Here is a 24986-nt window from a genome sequence, read left to right on the forward strand (position 1 = left end):
TGTGATAGCTCAGACTCAATATAGCGCACACTATCGAACTAAATAATTAGTCTGGTCGCCAAGATCGGAAAAAACGGAATTTTCTATTAATCTCCGCAGTCTACTTCTGAATTAGGTGAAAACTGAACAGCACTTACCAGCGATCTCTGAATGAGACTGCCATCAATGCATTTACATCTGTAGTCTACCAATCACTATGAAAATGTGGCAAGCATATACACAGTGCCCTATTCCGGAAGCATTATATGCATTAAATGTAGTGATGATAGACTACAGATGTAAATGCAGATATTTATTTGTTAATTCTTCATTCTTTTGAGGCAATGATTATAGAAAATAACGTCAACTTAAGAAATAATAGTATCACATGTAATTACACATGGAGTTCATTATAGGAGCCAGATAAGTCAAAATTTACATTCGAACAGCGTAATGTTTCGCATATATGTGCAGACTGTTACAGCACTTATGGTGATAATTTCAATTAGAAAAATTTGAAATAAAGTGGACTGAGAAATAAGACGTTCCCACATACTATATTGATCCCTATGTAGGACTGAAATAAATTTGAGACAAAACGGATATAAGGTATTTCACATATCCCGGAAGAAATTTTAGAAAGTACGTAAACAGGCACTTAATGTCTTCATAGTGTACTGCAAGTAATATCATGAACACGGGGTCTAATGCGAACGCTAACGACGTCTGCGTTTACGCCTTGCGGCGTCAGGTGGGTGGTAAACCACTGCGAAAGAAGCAAGTTTTCTTAATAAGCCTCCCCTGAAATTTACAATGTCCTACACTTTATGATGAGTTATTCTCTTGCACGTAGACAATATTACGGCAAGGGCTCTGGCAGATAATTTGAGTGTTGCTTATCCGTAAACTTTGCCCGGCACTGGTGAAATTTATTACCAAACAAGAAAAAAAGATTACAGCCGCAAACACCACAATATGGTTCAACAACGTAGAGAGTGCATTTTATGTATTTTAGGCTGCTTTTATTAACATGTATTTTATGAATGTTGTATTAATTTGTAATTGAAAATGAATTTAGTAAATTTTGACTAGTTCCTCATCCTCAGGTTAGGTACTATTTCACTAAAGAAATGGTGAATGAAGGTTAAATATAAAGATGTTGATTGTTGTTAAAATATGCACTTCACATTAAGTTTTTTAGTGCGTTTCACGTTCACAAGTATCTCCTCATTATGGACCTATGGAGCGAACAAAATATCTAATCTGAGCTAACATTTTATTACAAAAATGGTTTTCGTCACATTTTTCTGCAGGATCTTAATAAGGAAACTGAATATACCTGCGACTGGACTTGTTTCCGAAAATAGAAGTAACGTTTTCTGCACAGCTGGTTTAAGTTAATATACAGCAACATACTTAATGTTAATTACTATTTTCTGGGATTCACAATCATGAAAAAAGTTTGTGACCGACAGCATAGTCGCTTTTGACAGTAAAAATCTCAATTTGAACTACACACAATTTCGACCATATGGTATGAAGTACAAATACTACAAAAAGCAAAACAAAGGTCGTATGCAGAAAGTGGCATTACCTTCATGTCAGGAAATTGCCAAAAATAAAAATGGTAAAAATAATAATGTGTTACTTTCATTTTGTTTCAGCACAGTCAAAATCTAAAATCATCTGACACTTAATGCATGTCATCGTCACATTCGCGTGTTGTATTTCTAAATATAACATCGCGTCTACACAGGAAGAGACTGAAGCTACGTACATCGTGAATTTACGCCATTTTCAGGATGTACCTAGCTTCAGTCTCGTCTAAATGTAGACGCGATCTTACATTTAAAGACGTAATACAAGAATGTGACGATAACATGCCCGTGTGTCACATAGTTTTTAGGTTTTGTCATGTGCTGGTGCACAATTTTTTTACTTCATGATGGTCATACGAGCGAAATTACAATAGTTGGCTGTTTAAACAAGGAATTTCACAGTCAAAGATGATCATGATATTTTTTTACAAAAAACGTAAATATAGTTTACTTTTTTCTTATAGCGTTATACGTATTTAACCAAAGATTTCTGCAAGATGCTCGCTAGGAGAACTTCACGATAAGATAAAGTACGCTGTAACATTATTATCTGCGACCAATGGAAAAGTAATCGATAAGAAAAACGGAAATGAAGGTCACACAAAGTATCCGTCGGCATATACTACAGTTGATTTAGAACTAAGAAAACGTGATTTGTTAACTTATGTGCTCTTTTAAATTCTGATTCTAATACTGATCTCCTATCTCTACCCTGACGACTCCTGTTTTTTCTTCCATCACGTCAACAGACAGATCCTGCCCCTCATAAAGGCATCCATTGAGCTCGTATCACATATCCCCTCTCTTCTCTGCACTTAAAAGCGGAATTCCCATTGCACTCTTAATGTTACCATTCTTGCTTTTAATTTCATCGGAGGTGGCTTTGACTTTTCTGCATGCTGAGTCAGTACCTACTACAATCATTTCTTTTTCTATTTCATTACATTTTTCATGCAGCCATTTCATTTTAACTTCCCTGCACTTTCTGTTTATTTCATTTCTATGTGACTTTTATTTCTGTACTCCTGAATTTTTTTGTTTTCTTCGCAGTTCCCTTCCTTGTACCTATGTTTTTCTCTCCAACTTCCGTGATTCCCCTTTTTACAGATATCAATTCCTCTTCAATTGAACTGCCACCTGAGCTACTCTTTGTCGCTGTATATATACCCTCAGAGAACTTCAAGAGTATTTCTTCATCCCTTAATATTTCCGGGTCCCACTTGTTTGAGCTTTGATTGTACTTGACTAATCTCTTCAGCTTCAGCCTACCCTTCATCATTACTAAACTTTGATCAGGATCTGTATCGGTTCCTGAGAACGTCATACAATCCAGTTTCTGATTTTGGAATCTCTACCTAACCATGATGTAATCTAACTGAAGTCTTCTGGTACCTCCCGACATTTTCCAAGTGTACCTGCTCCTCATATGATTCTCGAACAGAGTAATCCCTGATCTTCTTCTTCTTCTTTTGCTAGTGCCTCTGTCCCGCATTTTGCGCAGGTTAGAAATCGTTAAGGCCGGATTTGGCATATTTAATTGTAAGGGGTGGCCGGATGCTTTTCCTGTGGCGACCCCATACCCCCGGAACGGAATTAGTGCACCCGAGCTGTCTGCGTCCAGTGTAAACCATGAAATAGTGCGAAAGTTTTTCAAATGTCTGCGAAGCGTGTAACTGAGGTGGGACGTGGGGACCAGCTCGATATTCACCTAGGGGTATGTGGAAAACCGTCTAAAAGCCACATTCAGACTGGCGGCACACCGGCCCTCGTGTTAATCCGCCGGGCTGGTTCAATCTGGGGCCCGCGCCTACCCGAGTCCAGGAAACAGCGCATTAGCGCTCTCTGTTAGCCTGGCAGATACAGCAGAGTAATCTGTGATAGTAGCCGAAATTTATTGCAGAACTCAGTTAGTCTTTTTCCTCTCTCATTCCTACTATCAATCCCGTACTCTCCCGTAAACCTTTCTTCTGCTTCTTCCTCTACAACCTGTGTCCCATGAGTGTTAGATTTTCATCTCCCTTTATGTACTGAATTACCCATTCAATATCCTCATATATTTGCTCTCTCTCTTCATCTTCTGCTTGCGATGTCAGCATGTATACCTGAACTATTGTTATCGGAGTTGGCTTGCTGTCGATTCTCATGACGAACAATCCTGTCACTGAACTGTTCACAGTAACCCACTCTTTGCCCTGCCCTCCTATTCATAACGAATCCTAAACCCGTTATTGCTTTTTCTGCTTTTGCTAATATTACCCTAAACTCCTTATCTTCTTTCCACTTCGCATCACTGACTCATACTACAGCTACACTGAGCTCTAAAATTTCCGTTTTCAGATTTTCTAGCAACGGTATAACGGGAGTAGGATTCGTCATGAATACTAAGGTAGGGCAGAGACTGAGGTACTGTGAACAGTTCAGCGATAGGGTCGTTCTCATCGTGAGAATCAACAACAAACCAACACCGACAACAACAGTTATCTTTTGCATCCTCATGCCGTTGATCAGTGCTGATCCTTCCGCCTTTAAGGGGCATTCTACCGCTCCAAAGGCAAGAGAGTGCCCTGACCCTCTGTCCGCTTCCCTGCCCTCTTTGACAGGGCCTTTGGCAGAACGAGGGTATGTCTTACGCTGGAGGTCTTAGGACGCTATTGTTGATGTTTCTTATTCGAAATTATGGAGTCAGTAATTTAGGATTCGGTACCTAGGACGTCTCTATTAGTAGTCAAAGACGCTTCTCCTAGACCATGGGTGTTCCCTAGACCTCTCAAATCGTGATATTGGCACAGCTGGGCAACCAGATGATGAGCGAAACGGCTCTGACACATTAAATGTCTATAAGTTCAGACGCGGCGGTTCCCATCAATATTACCATCATGATCAAGAATATTTATTTTTGTTCCAGGAAGGTCATAATGTTTGAACCTTGACCGTGTTGTACGATACTACTACAAACAGTTTTGTGTGATGTGGGACTATAGTATCTTTGGTCAATTCTGCTTCCATTTTTGTGGAAGCCGCTATAAGGAAACTAAAGGAAGAATAGAGAAGCAGCTGTTGGTAAAAACAAGACACAGACAGAAAAACAATACTAAACAAATGACAGAAGGTTGAAAGTTGAAACTGCTATATGAAGCATTACGTAAAGAAAAGACGCGTCGTCTAGGAGCGAGAAAAAAGGAAAAAACAGAAGAAAGGGGTAGCGTCTTTGATTCGTAATCATAACGTCCTCTGTCCCATGTTCGATCTTCGCCACTGCTTACATTATGAATAAAAATCATCAGCATTGGCAGCTAAAGACCTCCAGCATAAGAAGTCATCCTTATTCTACCAACGGCCTTGTCAAACAGGGCAGAGGAGCGGACAGAGGTTCAGCACGCTCTCCTGCCCCTAAAGGCGGAAGAATCAGCAAAGAGTATGGAGGGGAATATATCCCTTCTGAATGAATCACCGGTGATTTATGGTCAAAAGTGGACCATATTCACTGAAAAACTCGTTTTAGGGCTTGACGACATCGGACCGGGGGCGTCATAGTTTCACCTTAGTTCTTACACTGAATTCCAGTGGCAGTGGAAGTGGGCCGCTACCCGCGCTAGAGGTCACCAACACTCGCGAGCGTGGTGACACCTGCGGTGTACGTAACTTGTTCAAGTTTCATCATTACAGAGGAAGGATAGATGCTGACGTACAGTATGGTTACCTTGGCTTGCGAGAAAGTCATGCGTTAAATTTCATGCCTTCTCTCAGTCACAGTGGGCATATGACACTCGTGACTGATGGCGTTCGTCAGAAGGATACGTTCACCCGCGCGTTCAATTTATTACTATTTAAAATAGGATATGCTATTGCGAGCTTGATTTAGTTCTCGTTGTTGACAAAGAAAAGCCAATAATTGTACTACTGCAACATAGTGAGCAGTGACACGAGACCTGTTTAACAGCAGAAACATCAGGCTTTGAGAACTGTGGGTGACTTTCGAGTGGAGTGGAAAGAACAAACGTGTTTAGTGACTTGAACATGCCGGTTTTTGTATTCGAAAACAGCATTTGTGGGAAGAGTTACCCTTCCAATTTCATCTCAAGAATTATGCTGTGAAAACAACACGCTCAGAGTGGTTTCGACTATTGAGAGAAAAGAGTTTTGAGATGAGAGACAAAGTGCATGCTTATCGGTGTGGTGTACCCCATGCTGCGAACGGGTCAAACGGTGAAAGCTGAACGGTAGGAAGCACAGTTACTCAGTTTCAATCGCGTACTTAAAGACATCTATGCAACATGGCTTTCCTGAAAAATACGTGATATCTTTCAATGATTTCAAAACTGGCTCCAAGAGTGGATTTCTTCAAAAGAAACTGATTTTATTTATTGTAGAATCCATTTCTCACCCGAAAAGTGGGACGGTTTGTAGCTGCCAAAGGGCACTACTTTCAGTAAATTACTTTATACCTTTGTATTAAAAAAAACATGCGTTTGCTGTTCAAGAAATGGCGATAATTAACTCAAAAAGCCATATTCATGTATAGGTGGTCTCTTGTTTGTGTCTTACCGTCATCATTGTATCGAACTCTCTATTGTATGTAAAAATTTTCTTAAGCGCTAACATAACGGTGAGGCATGGCGAGAGGGGGAAGTCAGCTCTGCACAGCCTAGAACCTACAAAAGTTGATGAAGGATGGGAGAGAGCGCAGGGGTCGAAGTCTCGCCTTGGGCGCAAAGCAAAGAGTGCTTTGTGCCTCGCGCTGAGCATTCTCAGAAGATTCTCTTCTTTTTTTCTTGGTCGCATTGGGAATGGTGACATACTTTTGTGCGAGTGACCATGATGAACCAGAAACAATAGGGTTTTGAAAAAGACATACATGAAGATAGAAACTTAGGTGCATTTTAACTTACACGTAGGACTAAAAGTTAAGACACGTTTATAGGATTTGTCGTCCTGGAAAAAGCGTTTGACACTGTAAAATGTTGCAAGAAGTTCGAAATTATGAGAAAAATTGGAGTAACCTATACGGAGAGACGGGTAACATACAATATGTACAAGAGCCAATAGAGAATATAAGAGTGGACGACCAAGAACGAAGTGCTCGGATTAAAAACAATGTAAGAGAGGGATACAGTCTTTCGTCCCTACTGTTGAATCTGTAGATCGAAGAAACAATCATGGAAATAAAAGAATGATTTAGGAGTGGAATTAAAATTCAAGGTAAAGGATATCAATGATGCGATTCGCTGATGACATTGCTATCGTGAGTGAAAGTGCGGAAGAATTACACAATCTGCTGAACCGAATGAACAATCTAGTGAGTACAGAATATGGACTGAGAGTAAACCGAAGAAAGACGAAAGTAATGAGAAGTGGCAAAAATGAGAACAGCGAGAAACTTAACATTAGGATTGATAGTCACGAAGCAGATGAAGTTAAGGAACCCTGTTACCTAGGCAGCAAAATAACCAGTGACGGACGGAGCAACGAGGGCGTCAACAGCAAACCAGCACTGGCAAGAAGAGCATTCCTGGCCAACATAAGTGTAATAGTATCAAACATAGGCCTCAATTTGAGGAAGAAATTTCGATATGTCAGTGAAACGTTGACTGTGGGAAAATAGAAGAACATAGAAGCATTTGAGGTGTGGTGTTAGTGATGGATGTTGAAAATTAGGTGGACTGATAAGGTAAGGAATGAGGAGGTTCTGCGCAGAATCGGAGAGGAAAGGAATATGTGGAAAACACTGTCAAGAAGAAGGGACAGGATGATAGGACATCTGTTAAGACGTAAGGGCGTGACTTCTATGGTACTGGAGCAGCTGTAGAGGGCAAAAACTGTAGAGGAAGACAGAGATTGGAATATATCAAGCAAATAATTGAGGGCGCAGATTGCAAGTGCTACTTTGAGATGAAGAGGTTGGCACAGAAGAGGAATTCGTGGTGGGTCGCATCAAACGAGTCAATAGACTGATGACTCAAAAAGCAACCGTTTTTACGAGGATATATCTTTCACTTGTATGCAGATACAACTTTGACGTACTTCTTACAATTACGCTTAGGATTATAGCTTTCATCTGCTTTTTACAAACGTCCACTGTGACTATTGCTGTACGCACGACATTGAGCAAGGTGACAGTCAAACTCGTAGCGTACTTTTGCGAAGTTAACGCATTCATTGCCGCTACTATGCAGCGTCACAGGACAGCCAAAGCTGTTGGAAGGGAAGCACACAGGTGGACGCTTTCACAGCTCTCATCAATAAAATACCGCATACCGTGAGATCAGGCGACTGCGAAGGCTAGCGTTGCAATGCGACGTCCGTTTACTTCCTTACCATCGATCCATTATTGGTGCAGTGAGCAGCACTGCCGTACACTGAACGAAAATTATGTCACAAAGTCGTAACTGAACTGTTACTGTTGAAAAGCAGAGCGCGAAAAGCCATCTGTTGCTGTGATACAGCCATTTAGACTCCATGCACAATGTGTAATGAAAGAGCGAGCTGCCTGAATCAAGGAGACCCCCTGCGGCAGTGGCGTGAACCAGCGACCTACAACTGGAGCCATCGTAAAATTTTAGTTCCAAAGCGTAAGTAAAAATTTACTACGAATTTTTGTCTTTAATCAAGTAGAAAATATATTCTTCTGAAACCGTGATGATCTTTTAGTAACGCCCTGCACTTGCACAGTCATTCAGAATGAAGAAACAGACAGTAAAGCGCTAGTGACGAGTACAGTGCCGGTGAGAGCACAGTATTATGCGATTTCCATTGTTTTTAGCGACAGGAGACAAAGACTAGCGGTACGGTATTTTTGATTTTATTTATTCTGCTTAGGCGGTTTAAAAACAGCAAACTCTGCACGCACACATCTCAGTCGTCGACCCTACAACTATTCCAGTTAAGTTACGACCATCACATTTCACTAAAGCAACGTGTCACTGAATGCGAGGGAAGGATTCGATTGCAGCCAGGCTGTATACGGCAGTGGACTCACCTTTACAGAGCCCGCGGCACGGCCGCACTAGATCGCCGTTGGGGCCGCACTTGGGGACGAAGACAGAGCAGAGGAAGAGCGCCGCCAGCTCGTAGCAGCGCACGTCCACCACCACGTCGTACACCTCCAGCTCCTGAAGCACACAGCATGACCACACTGCCGTCGCAGCAAGTGAACACACTAAGGCAGGGGCTACTTACAGCACTCACCGTCTAACCCCTCTTTTCCTCAAAATCTAGAAGCTATGCATGCCTATTCTCGTGCGAAACCTAGCTTAATCCGTTGGTCCACGTGACCGTGAAGCCTGTGAATACTTGTGCCCAGCTTGATATAGTTCTATTGACTTCCGGAAAGCTTTAGATACTGTCCCAGACTGTAAGCTAATGAACGAAATATGAGCGTACGGAATATCAGACCGGCGTTGTGATTTGATTTAGGACTTTCTAGAAAATAATAAACAGCATGACATTCTTAACGGAGAAAAATCTTCAGACATGAAAGTAACTTCTTCCATACCCCAAGGGAGGAAAGAAGACTGCAGTTGAACGTCCCGTCAACATCGAGTTCATTAGAGACGCAACATAAGCTCGAAATGTTTCAAGGATGGTGAAGGAAGTTGGCCGAGTCCATCCGGAGACATCACCCGAATATTTGCCTGGAGCAAATCTAAATTTGGATGGCCAGACACGGATTTCAGTCGTCGTCGTGTCGAATGAGAATCCAGTGTGTTAAGCACTATGTCACGTCGCTCGGTCCCAAGAAAGTGCTACTAGTCAGTTACTGTTGTTGCAGACTCCACTATGCTGGTCGCAGATGATACTATTATACGTTGAGAAATCTCAGCGTAGACGATGGTAGCGAAATGCAGAGGATCGAAGTTTGGTGTAGGGCCTTGCATTTGGCCATCAACATAAACACCGGTAAAGTACTTCACATAAATAGGCGAAAAGACCCGTTATTCTATGATTATACAACTGCTGAATATTCAGTACTAGCTGTCACATCTGTTACGTGTATGGCAGCGTGCACACGGAGTCATTTAAAGGGGAACGAACACGCTAATGTAACTCTAGAAAAGGCAAATGCCAGTCTGAAATTCACTCGAAGACTTTTCAGGAAATGTAGTCCAGCCACGACAGTGGTTGCTTATAATAGCCTTGCTCGACCAAGTCTCCAGCATTACTCGCGAATCTCGGACCTTTAGCAGATAGGACTGATAGAGAAAATAGAGAAGATTCAAAAAAGAGCAGCGTGTTTCATTACACCAGTTTTTCAGAAAACTGAAAGCGCAGCGCAGATCTTCTTCAAATCCTAGTGGCAGACGCTACAAGACAGAGGTTTTACCACTGGAAACGAATGAGTTCTTATACGAAATGAGTCACCAACCAAACCGATCAGCGTCTGGAAACGCTTTGTTAGGGCCGTGACTCGACCTACGCGCCGCCTCTAACTGTGTTCGAGTCGGCCTCTCATGAGACGCGGGCACAGCCGCAGCCACTGGAGCGTTCACTTCCGGTGGCTGGTCTCCGTCCCAGACTGTTCACTGGTCGCGGATTTTTCCTCACTACAAGTCCTCCGCACACTCGTGTATATGACTGGGTGTTTCCCAAGTGCGCCTCATCCTGATTAAAATATACTGAAGATGTGTATGTGAAGCCAGCCGGAAATTAGACACATCGCACCAGCCATGTCGCCCTTAGTCCTTTTGCGCTCAGGAATAAATGAGAGATATCAGCTGCTGAGATTCGTTTGATACTTTCATTTAACAGGGTAAAAATATTTCGATTTACATTTATAGTGATTGTACTGATAATAAGTTCAGAAAGTCACGATCAAAAGGCGTATTATTAATCTGGTGAAATGACATTAGACTCTGAGTTTTGCTTTATGTTTAGAGAGACTCTGTGAGTCAACATTGACTTAACAAACAAGCAGTTGTGGTCCTAGGACCGTCTCGGTCATGTAATAAATTGTTTGCCCGTACTAAAGTGAGAATAAAGATGCGCATCAGACCTGTACGATTCTTCTTTTTGTAATTTAATTTTCTAAAAGTGCTTAGTTTGTATACTGGACTTTAAATCTTGATGAACTCATCAAGAACTTAGTAAAGATTAACGAATATTTGATTTGAAGCACGAACACTATTTATGCTGAATCAGTTTGTGTTTCTAAGGCACAGAAATTGTTAAAACAGATGCTAATACTTACTGTTTGTGCGTCTCGCTGGGTGAAGTGTCCCATGTAGTTAGGGAACATAGTGTAGTTGTACGGGATCTTGTGATAGTGGCAGAATGTGACTATCACTGGCAGACAAATCCCTGTAAACATACCGAAACAATGGATATACGTAAAGTATAGACAAGTGACAGGAACATGGTGACAGCATCACTTAAAAAGCAATCTTAAGCATGCATATCAATACGACTGTGATGTATGTTCGAACATCAAATTAAACTCCAAGATGTCTCTCCCATAGACTCTAAGTTTTCCTATTCAACAGAGTATTTTACTTGTTAAATTTATGAAATTAAAAATTCCGCAAGTTAAAGTTCGTCTGAGCTTTTGGCGGTAGATTCTGAAAGCTAGTGCGAAATTTTTAATAGCGTAGTAGATTTTTTTTTTTTGTTCGTTGATGAAATGTTGTCTCTCTTTCTAAAATAGGTAGGACTTCGTCCTGGATTTTTCCAATAAATGAGACGTTCAGGAAAAGCCGATTAGTACTTTGCAAATATTGTGTCCAGTGAAGGTTTAAATATGAGTCAGTTCCTTCGAAATACGTAGTCTTTGTTAAGACCACCGACCATACGTTTGCTTGATGGTATCAGTGATATATTACTTTTTTATTATTTACGATTATATCTGTGAGCCATTATGACGTTTGTCAATGGCTATTTATTTATTTTATTATTTTTTTAATTGATTGATGATGACCAAAACAGCTTAGGAACTTTTTGTCTTTTGTCCACTTTCTGAACAGCCTGAAAGTCCTTGTTATCCTGGTGTTGAGCAACACTTGTGATGGTAAGCTGCTGGGATTTAATTAGCACCCTTTACATAATTTCGTAATAAGACTATTTCCAACAAATATGTGGTTCAACTTATGTTGAATTACTCAAACCCAAGATTTCTACAAAAAAATTGTCAGTTTTATGCTTCTGAAATACGCAGTGATATTTCGTTCACAATGAGTGCTGGTTTATAGTACTGTCAGAAGAAAAAATATCAGACATAAATATACGCCACCTAAGTAAGAACAAAATAAAGGATTACAAATCTTAGACAACAGAGCACAACCACAGGGACTATGATGGTAACTTTTGTTAAAGCATGCACAGTGCCTGAAGTGGATTGTGTACTAAGAAGTGGGCTGAAGTCTGCTCTGCTCCAATTCCAGAAAACAGACTCCTAGCCGATACCCTATCTCTGAATACGACTTTTTCTCCATGTGACATTCTAAAAAAGTCGATCAGATGATTTTTAGGCAGTTCACCTTTCTATGTACTTAGATCCTGTCACGTATCATTCACTTTTCAAGAGCCTGGCCACTTTTGCATTCAAGATTAACATGATGGTGCTGTGAGTGCCTGAATTATTTGAAGGAAACTTTTTGTCGCCTTCTGTAGCCATTTTACTGGCTGGCTATCAACAGGGGATGAGCTTCAGCTCTTTCCTTTTCTAGCTATTACTTCTATTCAAATTTCAGGAGGAATTATTCCAGCTAGGAGACATAATTTACGCAGAGAGATGTTCGCTAATCCTTCTGCTTCGATATGGTAGAAGCCACAACATACAGGACATGTACAAAAAGCTGTAGAGTTGCACAAAGCTAGTTCAAATATCCTCCAGTTGTTCCTTTCAATTTACACACAACACTATTCCTGCAGAAACCTTAGCCTCAAGCAACCAAATATAAAATTATAAAAATTTTAAAAAATGTTTTATATTTTTTCTTAATGTTCAAAAACTTTCTTTATATTGTCTCAGTGTCAGATGTGTTTAGCCTCACATACGGATAGTTCTGATTAAAAGACAAGGTGCATTACAGTTAATCCCTGGGTATTTTGGAATGTTTTTGTGTTCGGCTGTCTTACCAGAAGATATTTAAACTCCTATCCATTTCTCCTTACGTATCTGGCACTCGCGAGATCTAATAATAACGCCACCACTATTTTCGGGCATTACCTCAATTCAGCCACAGCAGTGGAAGACATCTGAGTGGAGTTAATATACAGGCACGCCGTTTGCAGCATTGGGGCTGTTTATACAGCACGAGGCGGCCCAGGCCAAGCACCGCAATCCTGCAACCGCAGCGGAAAAACGGCGCTTTTGCAGGTAGACGCAAGCCGTTTCCACTCTCCCCGGCCTCGGATTTGTTTTACACGTTAGTACAACTAATGGACCGTGAGTGGATATAAATAATCATTAACTTGAGGACAGGCATCAACAGTGCAGCAACGCCTACGGGGACGAGAGGCCCACGCCAGACGAGCGAGCGACGTGGGACAGCAAGCAGCCGTTACAAGTTCGAGTGTAAATCCCCCCCGCAACTTCTGGCGGTGCCAAGTCCTTCCCCTTGGACTTGGTGCTTCAACACCAGCGGTCTGCCTCATGGCCTTCTCCAGACTCATGCCCGGGCAGTTCAGACCCGTGCAGTTCAGTCGTCTACCCTTCCGTACGGCAACGGGAGCCAAGGCAGCACGCCCCGTCACTCGCTGCTGCGAGTTCCACCACCGAACTCTGACATCCCCTGCAGGCAGCTTGTCAGTCTTCAGCGCTGCTACCTCTGTCCGCGAGGGGTCGTGTTCCGCTAACTGTGCCGCACATTGCATGACATTCTGGAGTCAGCAATGTTTGGCGCTAAGGAACTGTATGGTAGCCGTCAACTCGCCGTCGCCACGAGCCGCCTTTATCGAGACACTACCAGTTTAATCAAATGAGTGATAATAAAGCGTTTTCCCTTTTCATGATGTTTGACTAAGCTATCAACGGCCTGTTCCCGTGACCTCACCTCACCAGCACTACGCAAGTCTGCACAGAAGTACATGAAGTGTATTCGCAGTTGTGAATACGAACTACCGCCCCAGCTGTACAGGGTGATTCAAAAAGAATACCACAACTTTAAAAATGTGTATTTAATGAAAGAAACATAATATAACCTTCTGTTATACATCATTACACAGAGTAAGTTCAGAGATGTTCAATATGGCCCCCTCCAGACACTCGAGCAATATCAACCCGATACTCCAACTCGTTCCACACTCTCTGCAGCATATCAGGCGTAACAGTTTAGATAGCTGCTGGTATTTCTCGTTTCAAATCATCAATGGTGGCTGGGAGAGGTGGCCGGAACACCATATCCTTAACATACCCCCATAAGAAAAAATCGCAGGGGGTAAGATCAGGGCTTCTTGGAGGCCAGTGATGAAGTGCTCTGTCACGGGCTGCCTGGCGGCCGATCCATCGCCTCAAGTAGTTGACGTTCAGGTTTCATAACTAACCTTTTTCGTAGGACTCTCCATACAGTTGATTGTGGAATTTGCAGCTCTCTGCTAGCTCTGCGAGTCGATTTTCCTGGGCTGCGAACAAATGCTTGCTGGATGCGTGCTACATTTTCATCACTCGTTCTCGGCCGTCCAGAACTTTTCCCTTTGCACAAACACCTATTCTCTGTAAACTGTTTATACCAACGTTTAATACACTACCTATCAGGAGGTTTAACACCATACTTCGTTCGAAATGCACGCTGAACAACTGTTGTCGATTCACTTCTGCCGTACTCAGTAACACAAAAAGCTTTCTGTTGAGCGGTCGCCATCTTAGCATCAACTGACGCTGACGCCTAGTCAACAGCGCCTCAAGCGAACAAATGTACAACTAAATGAAACTTTATAGCTCCCTTAATTCGCCGACAGATAGTGCTTAGCTCTGCCTTTTGTCGTTGCAGAGTTTTAAATTCCTAAAGTTGTGGTATTCTTTTTGAATCACCCTGTATAATAGAATGACGACATACATGCATGCATGCAGCGTTCTTCTTAACAACGCAGACACTGCAATATCGTACTTATCCACCAATAGCAGATAGTCCTTCAGTTAAAATGTCCTCCATTGTGCATGAATCACATAATTTGTGTACGATTGCAGGTTGTGTTGCGGGAACAACGAGATGTGGAAGTTTCTGTCTGGCCCTTGTCGTGCACGGATAGCCATTGAGGTTAAGGCGACTGCTCGTGTAAACCGGAAAATCTGCACTTGAGTCCCAGTCCGCTACAAATTTCAACTGCAATCTTTCGCAACTGCGAATACATTTCATATATTTCATAGCGGCTGTAGTCGCTGCAGTGCCTGATCCTTCAAAGTTACATGCATGTGTGGAACGATTACATCTTTCTTCTTAACAACACAGGCACTACAATATCGTACTGTACAGGAGTCGTCCAACACACTGTGACTGCCTTAAAATGTTTGTGTTTGTCGCTATGAAGACTCGCCTGTAGAGCCTAATACATATTTCTGATATACATTGATCGGCTAGAACATTATGACCATAGGCCTACTGTCGATATAAGCCCGTCTAGGCAATAGCAGCGTCACCTGGCGAGGAATGACTGCTAGTCAGACACACGTACGGTGAGTGTAGTATCAGTGAGTGTGCTGCCCATGTGTAGAATGGGGAGCCGGCCGGTGTGGCCGTGCGGTTAAAGGCGCTTCAGTCTGGAACCGCGTGACCGCTACGGTCGCAGGTTCGAATCCTGCCTCGGGCATGGATGTGTGTGATGTCCTTAGGTTAGTTAGGTTTAATTAGTTCTAAGTTCTAGGCGACTGATGACCTCAGAAGTTAAGTCGCATAGTGCTCAGAGCCATTTGAACCATTTTGTAGAATGGGGAAGGCGCGCGACCTATCTGAGTTTGACCGAGGGCAGACTGTGATGGCCCGGAGGTTCGGCATTTCGGAACCTACACTACTTTTCGGGTGTCCGAGGAGTGCTACGATGAGTGTCTTCAACACGTGGCGAAACCAATGTGAAACCACGTCCAGAAGTCGTGTAGTTGGGCGCCAACCCCTCACTACAGATGTCGGACGACGTAGGCCCGGCAGACTGGTGAAAATATGACAGACGGGGAACATTAGATTTTAACGCTGGGCGGAGTACAAGTATGTCTGAACACACGGTGCACCGAACACACCCTACGATGAGCCTCCGCAGCCGACGACCCACGCATGTGCCAATGTCAACACTGCGGCATCGGCAACGCCTCCATCGTCACTGGACGTTGGCACAGTGGCAGAGCGTTGCATGGTCGTATGGATACCGATGGGAGGGCACGAATCCGATCAGCTTCTCGACATCTGCACTGCGGGACAGAGACCATTATGCTCTGGGGAACATGCACGTGGGCATCTATGGGTCCGGTGGAGCTCGTGTAAGGCATCATGTCGGCCAAGGAGTATCGTACACTGTAAGCAGATCATGTGTACCCTTCATGATTATCATGTGGAATTATTCAGCGGCAGTGGAATTATTCAGCAAGATAATGCGCCATGTCACAAGGCCAGGTGTGTGATCGAGTGGTTCCAGGAACACAGTAGCAAGCTACAGTTGACGCGCTGCCCCCCTCCCCCAAACTCGCCAGATTTGAACCCGATCCAACACGACTGGGATGTGACTAAACGTGGCATCAGAGCTCCTTATCCCGCTATCCGTAATTTACCAGAATCAGGTGACTTGTGTGTCTAGATGTGGTTCCAACTCCTTCCAGCGACCTACCAAGGCCTCATTGTTCCATGCCACGACGCGTCGCCGCTGTTATTCGTGAGCCGGCCGGAGTGGCCGTGCGGTTCTAGGCGCTGCAGTCTAGAACCGAGCGACCGCTACGGTCGCAGGTTCGAATCCTGCCTCGGGCATGGATGTGTGTGATGTCCTTGGGTTAGTTAGGTTTAATTAGTTCTAAGTTCTAGGCGACTGAGGACCTCAGAAGTTAAGTCGCATAGTGCTCAGAGCCATTTGAACCATTCTTATTCGTGCCGAAGGTGGACATACGGGCTATTAGGTAGGTGGTCATAATGCTCTGGTTGATCAGTGTGCGTTCCTAGTATAGTGGAAGATATTTTTACTCTCTACTTCGGATGGGGGTGATCGCTTTCTAGGAGAGACATCAGTTCTTTGACTTTCCTGACAAATCCGCGGAAATTAAGAACTCTTATTTTAAGATCCTGTTTCTCTGCGTTTAATTTATAGTCAGCAGCAGTAATGGATTTTCTATCTTCAACAAACCTAACATACAACAGTAGTGGAGAAAGATTGCATCCTTGCTTTACGCCCGTTTCAGTCAGAGAGCTTTCCTCTTGGTCCTTCACTGGCACAGTTTCTTGTACGTAACGTATCTTATGCGTACTTCCCTATAGCGTATACCTTTTCGTCTGAGGATGTCGCAGGACTTTATGTTGTAGACTGTTTTTGTAGTTTGACGAATATTACGAAGGTTTCTTGCGTTCTTTACCAAGTGTTACACTAAAGCTGCCTCTTTGGTGCCTTTATATTTCTTAAAGCCAAGCTTTGGGAGTTAAAAGTAAAAGGATCGACTGGTCGAGCAGCTTATCATAGGTCGTGCATTTCTGTAGTCAGTGCTAAGCAACGCCTGAAGTGTGTAAAGAGCGACATTGCTGGACAGAAGATGACTGATAACAACTGATTTAGAATGATGGATTACGCCATACTTCGTGGCAGTTCGATGGAAGGGTATCGGTTTGACGAAAGCCCGGAAAAATTTATTTGTGATCAAGTCTAGCGCCGACAGCGAGGTACAGAGCAGGCGGTCTTACGATTTGGGAGTGTTTATCGATGTTGTTGTTTGGACTCCCTTAATGCGCTTAAGAAAACATGTGGAAGGTTATGAACATACTTCACAGCATTGTGTATTGCATAGACTAGAGAAACAATTTGACCTTTTATTGGCTTGCGGTTGACGCCCATATAGCCATCTCAATAGTGGAAAGACGATGCGACTTTGTGTTTGAGGCAATTTTCTTGTCAGTAACGACGATGTGCATGTAAGGTCAACACAACACCCAGTCCCCTAGTGGAAAAAATCTCCGACTCGGATGAGAATCGAACGCAGGTTCCTTCGCTAAAGCTATCTGTCACGCTGACTCCGCAGGTACCGAGGCGGGCTGAGAGGTTGTTTGCAGACGGTGATTGTTTCTATCTGCATGACAGTGCACCTATCATGAAGCAGCATGTTTAAGGCACTTATCTGTCGACAATAATATCGGTTCAAAAGGCTCTGAGCACTATGGGACTTAACATCTGAGGTCATCAGTCCCCTAGAACTTAGAACTACTTAAACCTAACCAACCTAAGGACATCACTCACATCCATGCCCGAGGCAGGATTCGAACCTGCGACCGTAGCGGTCGCGCGGTTCCAGAATGTAGCGCCTAGAACCGGAAATACCTCAAAAGTGGAGGAAAAAAAATGTTGAACATGTGATGTCACCAGATGACGCACGTGCAGCGGCTGAGCCTATAGGTCTGTCGCACCTGATTACCCCAACCAAATTCAAATATTTACGTCGATGTGGCTCCGGGCCTACGTCGCTCAAGGTTCGAGTTTTGAGCCTTGCAGGCAGTATTTTTCTCATTGTGATACACAATTAGGTTATACATTAAGGTAAGATTTATTACTTTGTTTACGGTCTCCGCTGGTTTATTGCAGAGTACAGTATAACAAAAAGTTGCAGTATTGGGTCAGAGGTAAATGACCGTTGCGGTCGCGTGGTTTCAGACTGAAACGCCTAGTACAGCTCGGCCACACTGGCCGGCGACAATAATATTCCTCAAAGGACTGTCCTGTGCAGAGTTCAGATCTGCACCCAATGGAACACCTATGAAATGAGTTAGAACGCCGACTTCGCTCGAGACCCCAGCGTTCAACATTACTACCTTCTCCGGTTTCGGCTCCTGAGCAACGAATGGTCTGCCATTCATCCACAACAAGTGTCCGTAGCCGAATTCAGTCTGTCATAAAGGCGAAGCAAACATGTGCGAATTTATTAACGGATTAAGAAAATGGCTGTGGTACAGAGTTTGTACCCTTCGTCGTAAACAAGAAGTGTACGGTGGATCATGCGCAGTTCAGCTGTAGCAGTGAGATTACGCTTTCTGGGTAGCGCCCGCCCAGTGTGGACGTCTCGGGGTGGGCCACCTGCCAGCGAGCGGCTGCCGTCCTCAAAGGGCTGGGACTGGGCGTGGTGGGCGGCCTGCGGGGGTGGGGGCAGCGGTGGGGGTGGGGTTGGGGCGCTGGGCCGGCTCTCATTATGGCGCCGCCCGGCAGCCGGCAGCAGGCTGCTGTTTGAGTTCCGGAACACGCCCCACTATTTGCCAACTGGCCGCCGAGCGGAGCAGGAGCGAGGAATGCCGGCGTCGCCATCGCCTCTGGCGTTATGCCGGCAGCCGGCGGCGGCGAGCTGCGGGGGCGGAGGCGGGAGGAAGCGGGAAGGAGGCGCGGCGGGCTGGCGCTGCGAGATTTGAATGGCGCGCGCCGCTAAGTGCCAATGTAAACGGCAGTCACTTGTTTCCGGAGCGCCACCTTCCGAGTGGCCGCGCTGCGTCTACCCCCCCCCCCCCCCTCCCGCCACTCCCCTCCACCACTCACGGGACGCCTCGCGTAATTTCCAGACTTAGCGCCAGAGCCAACTCGCCCTCCTCCTCCGTTTGCAACTGTTTCCCCAGACGTTTCTTCCGTTATCGGCAATCCTTCGACGTTTGCAGGAAGGCGAACTCTGCCTCCGTCATCTCGGTTGAAAGGAAAAAGAGACTTCTAGGAAGGCTACCTTCCGAGTCTTTGCTTTCAGACGCAAATGGAATATAGATATCTTCCGCATTAATAATATTCCCCATTCGGTCTGGGTAGTTACCTTCCAAGTCTCTTCACTTGATTAATGTTTTCTCGGATTTTATACCAGGTGATTTAATGCCAGGTGATTTAACTGCTCAAAGGAGAGGGAGGTATGAGCAAGTAGCGGGCCAAAGAAATAACTAATTAAAACTGCACCGCTTGTAAATTTCTTTTACAAGAGATGGTTTTCCTGCTTTATAATCCCGACTGTCGCCCTCAATAGATGGCTGTGATTTATAAGTAAAGGGAAGCCCGTAGGCCATAAATCATTTTGCTTTACTATGATTCACTACGCTTGATTCGAATTGTTTACCCCCTGCCGAGACTCGCATACTTAAAACTGAAGTTTAGTTATAATTAAACTACGCACACTCGATCATTCAGAATGTGACTTTAGTGACAATTACGCTTGAAGAATTTCAAACTACAGACGACACAATCTGTTTGACTGAAAATACTAACACTTGTTAAAAATTTTTATTGATGAGTTTACCTTCTGCTGTAATATACTATTTAATATTCCATTTAAAAAAATGGTTCAAATGGCTCTGAGCACTGGGACTTAACGTCTGAGGTCATAAATCCCCTAGAACCTAGAACTACTTAAACCTAACTAACTTAAGGACATCACACACATCCATGCCCGAGGCAGGATTCGAACCTGCGATAGTAGCGGTCGCGCGGTTTCAGACTGTAGCGCCTAGAACCGCCCGGCCACTCCGGTCGGCAATATTCCATTTAGAATACTGTATATACAACCCGTAGGACATGGGAAAGGGCACCGAAATAAAACACAACAGATGTTTTGATAGAACAAATTGCACTAAGACGAAGATTTCATTTAAAGAGCTGGTCGTGAAGTGCTCACCATTGATCTAAATACTTCTGCAGAATATACGATATACATCTTATAAGTTCTTCATTACCTTTGACTAAACTATATTAATTTAGCGCAATTCTCAAGCATTACATCTTTGTGGCTTACCCCAACAACACGAACATTACGGGCTTACAGATGTACTTGCCGTATACTTGTCAACAAGAATATTCAACAGACTTACAATGAAAACGCTTTCATCCAAAATTTATTGTTCGAATCAAACATTTCACTGTAAATGTTGCTAAGCTAAAATCATTTACAAATGTGAAAGTGGTCTGCCTCTATGGGAATTTTCTCTGACGGCACAGCGAAAAAATCTGCAGACACCCTGTGTACAAGTAACGATTTCTCCTTTTCGTACACATTAATATTCACACACAGATATATACCCAACGATTCTTCCACATCTAGAGGCATCCTAGCAATTAAAAATTACTGAACACAGTACTTTATCTAAGATTCTGCATTAATATTCATCAGATGTTTAAGTTCTCCAAGCAAGGTACTTTAGATGTTACAAAATGTTGAAGTTACCTTTTCCAGAACATATGGCAAACCACGTTTGTCTACCCCACACAGATATACATACGTAAAGTTATACAAACAAAGACGCTTGCGGAATGACTGTGCTCTATAATAATTGTTACTGGTTTTTTGCATATTATTTTATATCTGATCAGAAGAAATGCTGAGAAGTGCAGTAATTGGTAGACAGTGTCTACTAAATGAGAGTACTATAATGATACCGATGAAACGTGGGAAGATATTAACTATGGAAACCACCAAGTGTAACATTAAGGGCTATATTGGTTTTGCATGATTGTTATTTCACTAACATTTTTCAAAGGTGTCTACCTATCGACTGATTCGAAGCTGTTTTCACTGTCTTCCTACGTCGTATAAATGTTTTCATTTTTTACAAGCTTACTCTTTGCAGTAACACTTAAGTCGTTTTCCACATTCACACGTTTTAAGCTTCCAGTGAGAATTTATTACAGGACATGTTTGGAACATGTTCCTCCAATCGAAACGCAGATTCGATATTGTGAATTCTAGCACCGCACGCAGGTTTTCAGACATAGTGGACGGGCTCATCCCGATCTGTATGTCAACTTTTGCACCGACAGGGAATATACGTAACACTGAAGCTCGGGAGAAAACTAAATCATTGCTTTAGACACTGACTTTTTTATTCGCTTCCATAAATATTAATACAGATATCGGTGATCATATTTATTTTAATTTCCATTGCTGTGATGGAATTGTCGAACAAGAATCGAATGTTGTTGCGTTCTCGCAAGTTTGACGTTACTGTGGAACTTGCGTTGTCGCTGCTGTCCGGCCTCATATTTTTCGCGAATCAATTATCAGCTGTAAAACTCCAGGTTTCTTCCACTGAGCCCTGCAGCACGCGCACTACTAGCCCAAATGCAGCCACGGCGTGCAGACACCTCAGTGAGATGAGCTGCCCGCTTCTCGTGGTCGTGCGGTAGCGTTCTCGCTTCCCACGCCCGGGTTCCCGGGTTCGATTCCCGGCAGGGTCAGGGATTTTCTCTGCCTCGTGATGGCTGGGTGTTGTGTGATGTCCTTAGGTTAGTTAGGTTTAAGTAGTTCTAAGTTCTAGGGGACTGATGACCTAAGATGTTAAGTCCCATAGTGCTCAGAGCCATTTGAACCATTTTTTGAGATGAGCTCTGCAGCTGTCTTATCTGTCTGACTTGACTTTACTACACAACTTCTGCGTCACATTCAGAAACACTGTTGGATTACGCAGAGTAGACATTTGGCAACAACAGCTTAGTTCTTGGTGTAAAAGTCATATTTTTTCTTATGAAACCGTAACACATACAGAGAGACTTGGATAAGATAACAACGCTTCAGAATATTTGCTTCTGTCATTCTCGTTGCTAGTATGTAAACACTGAACGAAAATACAGATTCCAATCCTCACCGCTGATTGTATTTGTTTAGGATTATCGAAGGAAAGACAGTTTCACTAGCTATTTGAGTTTAGCTTTTGCATCGTGTAGGTGGAGTCCGTTCTACTGTTCGTCATGTTTTTCTCGTGACGCCCGGTGTTGATGGAAAGCGTCGTTTTGTTTTTCGTGTAAAGTTTTTTTCTATTAAAAAGGGGGATCATAAGTGCTCATCTGAAAGAACCATTACATATTAGTCTAGTGTGATATTCGTTCCACAGTCTGTGTTAACAAGGGTCGTAAGAGATGAAGAATAACCGATGCTGCAGTAGCTACTAAATGGTGCTGTTGCATAGCTGATGCAGGCTAGCCACGTCGGGGACTGTATCGATATGAGTTCGTATTGTCTGCATCAGACAGGACTAACGGAGGACATCAAAAATGTTCAAAGAAAGGGAGACCATTTTGTATTATCGTGAAATAGAGGAAAGAGTGCAGCAATTTGATACGCGAATTGGGGGGGCAATCATTGAAAGACATTTTCGTTGCAGCAGAATCTTGTCATGAACTTCCTCCTCCGAATGCGAAAATATTTTGTTGGCGCCCACCTACGTAGGGGGAAATGGTCCTCATAATGAAATAAAAAAATATTAGAGTGTACTTTTTCCGGGGGAAGTTAGTGTGAGTGAAACGGTGGAGAAATAGCTTGAGGGTAATTCGATGAACCCTCTGCCGGGTGCTTGATTGTGAATTACAGAGTAATCATTTGGACGTAGATGTAGATGTAGTTATAGATGTGAGGAATGAACATGACACAGAGATCCAACGAGTACATTTACGTTGCTGATCCTCGCTGAATGCCGACCCGGTGCCAATGAAACGCCCATAGCTTACGCGATGAGATATCCTGGTCGGAGAACTCAGTCACCCTCAACATTCTATTGTGCTGAATAACAGCTTCCAGAAACAAGTAGTTTGATAAGTGCTGCGGTAATGGCCCTAGCCAGGAAGAAGAAAGGCTGTATAAGTGTTTGTTTTAACTTCAATAAAACGTGTTCAGCATGTCAGGTTACTACAAGTTTCTGCAGTAACTGCTATCACCCCTACGTCTGTGTCGTGAACATGGCGCCTAGTACCACTTTTCACTGACCCAGAAGCTGCATCGAAACGATTTCAATAGTACAGTTACTCTTTGTTGATCGACCGTGAATAATTTCACTGTGGACCCCTTAAAAATGTGTTACGTTCTCTGATAAATCAACGATCACAAATTACGATGTAATGAGAGGTTATAATATGCATTACTGGGCCACAGAAAATCCAGGTTGCGTACATCATGTGGATTATTATAGATGGTGGTTCATTAATGTGAGGTGTGGAGTCCTTTGAGATAAAATCATCATTTCACACTACTTTGTAGATTCTCTGACGGTTGATATGTATTGATCTTTCATCGTTGACAGTCTTGACAGTAGAGGCCGTAAGTCAATGCAGCACGATAGTCACTCAGTGCGTTATGTGCGCTATGTCGTTCAAGAACTGAACAGCATATTTCCTGAAAGATCCTCAGGAGTGGCCCGCACGATCATTCCATTTAACACCAGTAGATTTCTTTTTTTTTTAGGAATATCTATAGAATCGTGTTCATGGTACCGTACCTACAGCTCCAGATGACTTCCATCGCTTCGTGGAAGCTTGTTGCAACTTTATGTGCAGTATGTTGCAGCTGCACCTAAAACATTGAAAGCACCTATCCAAAACTGAAAGAAATTTAATTTAAACTGATTGGTACACAATTGGTTCAAATACATAAAGTACGTGGACGGTAAATATAAGGTTCTATTCAAAAAACTCAAAACTCGTTGCTGAAAATCTGTGGCAAATAAGCAAATAAACTATGTTCCTAACTCCAAAGCAAGAGTAACGTCTCTGTATCTAAATAATAATCTCATGACTTATTATTCTTGAAGCAGCTTACTGAAACTCTCTATATGTGTACCCTATATGTACAAAGATCGCACAAAGCAATTTGTACATCTGAAACAGACATCCTGTTTTCAGACCTTTACTGACTTTTTCTGTATCGAACTACATTTATATCCACATATTTAAAACTTCTGACTTACGAATATGTGAGCGTCTATGATAAAACGTATTGGGGGCTAAGGACATTCCCAACCTAAAAAAAAACAAAAACAAAAAAAAAAAGCAGAAAGAAATGAACATAAAAAACGTCAGAGTAAGAACTTAGTAGCTATTAAAATAATTTATAGTAAAAATAATTAAAATAGTCAGCAGAAACGCCGCGTTAGTAACAGTAAAAGAGAAATAGCTGTTAATAGTGTCAGTTTTAGTTGTGTCATAGTGAATATATTGTCTGAAAATTATGTAACCTTGTGAAGACCATGTTGGGTATCTGATGATAAAGTTTCAGCGATTGGCGACAGTCGTTCTGTTAAAACTACAGCATAGAATTTATGGAATGTATTTAGAAGGTTAATAACTCTGTATTTATAACATTCACGTACATTTCCTCTCTGATAAATTGGGCATATCTGAAATCTGAACTATATTTCACTCTTTAGGTATGTAACCTCCTTGCAAGCACATATTCGTAAAATCGATTATTCTTATTTTTGCAGTATTTAGTGTATATTTAATCAGTTCTGTATTGATTTTATGACATCTTGAAGGCTTCCTATTTTTGCTAGACGTTATTCCACCCCGTAATACTTCCGACAT

General features: G+C 42.9%; 1 protein-coding gene across 1 annotated transcript in view; it reads right to left on the minus strand.

Moving 5' to 3' along the window:
* Positions 1-24986, minus strand: part of LOC126094660 (atrial natriuretic peptide-converting enzyme-like) — a 334285-nt gene that overhangs the window by 171069 nt on the left and 138230 nt on the right. Inside the window, exons 5-6 of the mRNA XM_049909208.1 lie at positions 10762-10871; positions 8554-8686 (exon numbers count right to left, since the gene is read on the minus strand). Coding sequence (XP_049765165.1) covers positions 8554-8686; positions 10762-10871 — 243 coding nt within the window. The remainder of the gene's footprint in view (positions 1-8553; positions 8687-10761; positions 10872-24986) is intronic.

The sequence above is a fragment of the Schistocerca cancellata genome, chromosome 1 (genome assembly GCF_023864275.1).
Source record: "Schistocerca cancellata isolate TAMUIC-IGC-003103 chromosome 1, iqSchCanc2.1, whole genome shotgun sequence".
Lineage (NCBI taxonomy): Eukaryota > Metazoa > Arthropoda > Insecta > Orthoptera > Acrididae > Schistocerca > Schistocerca cancellata.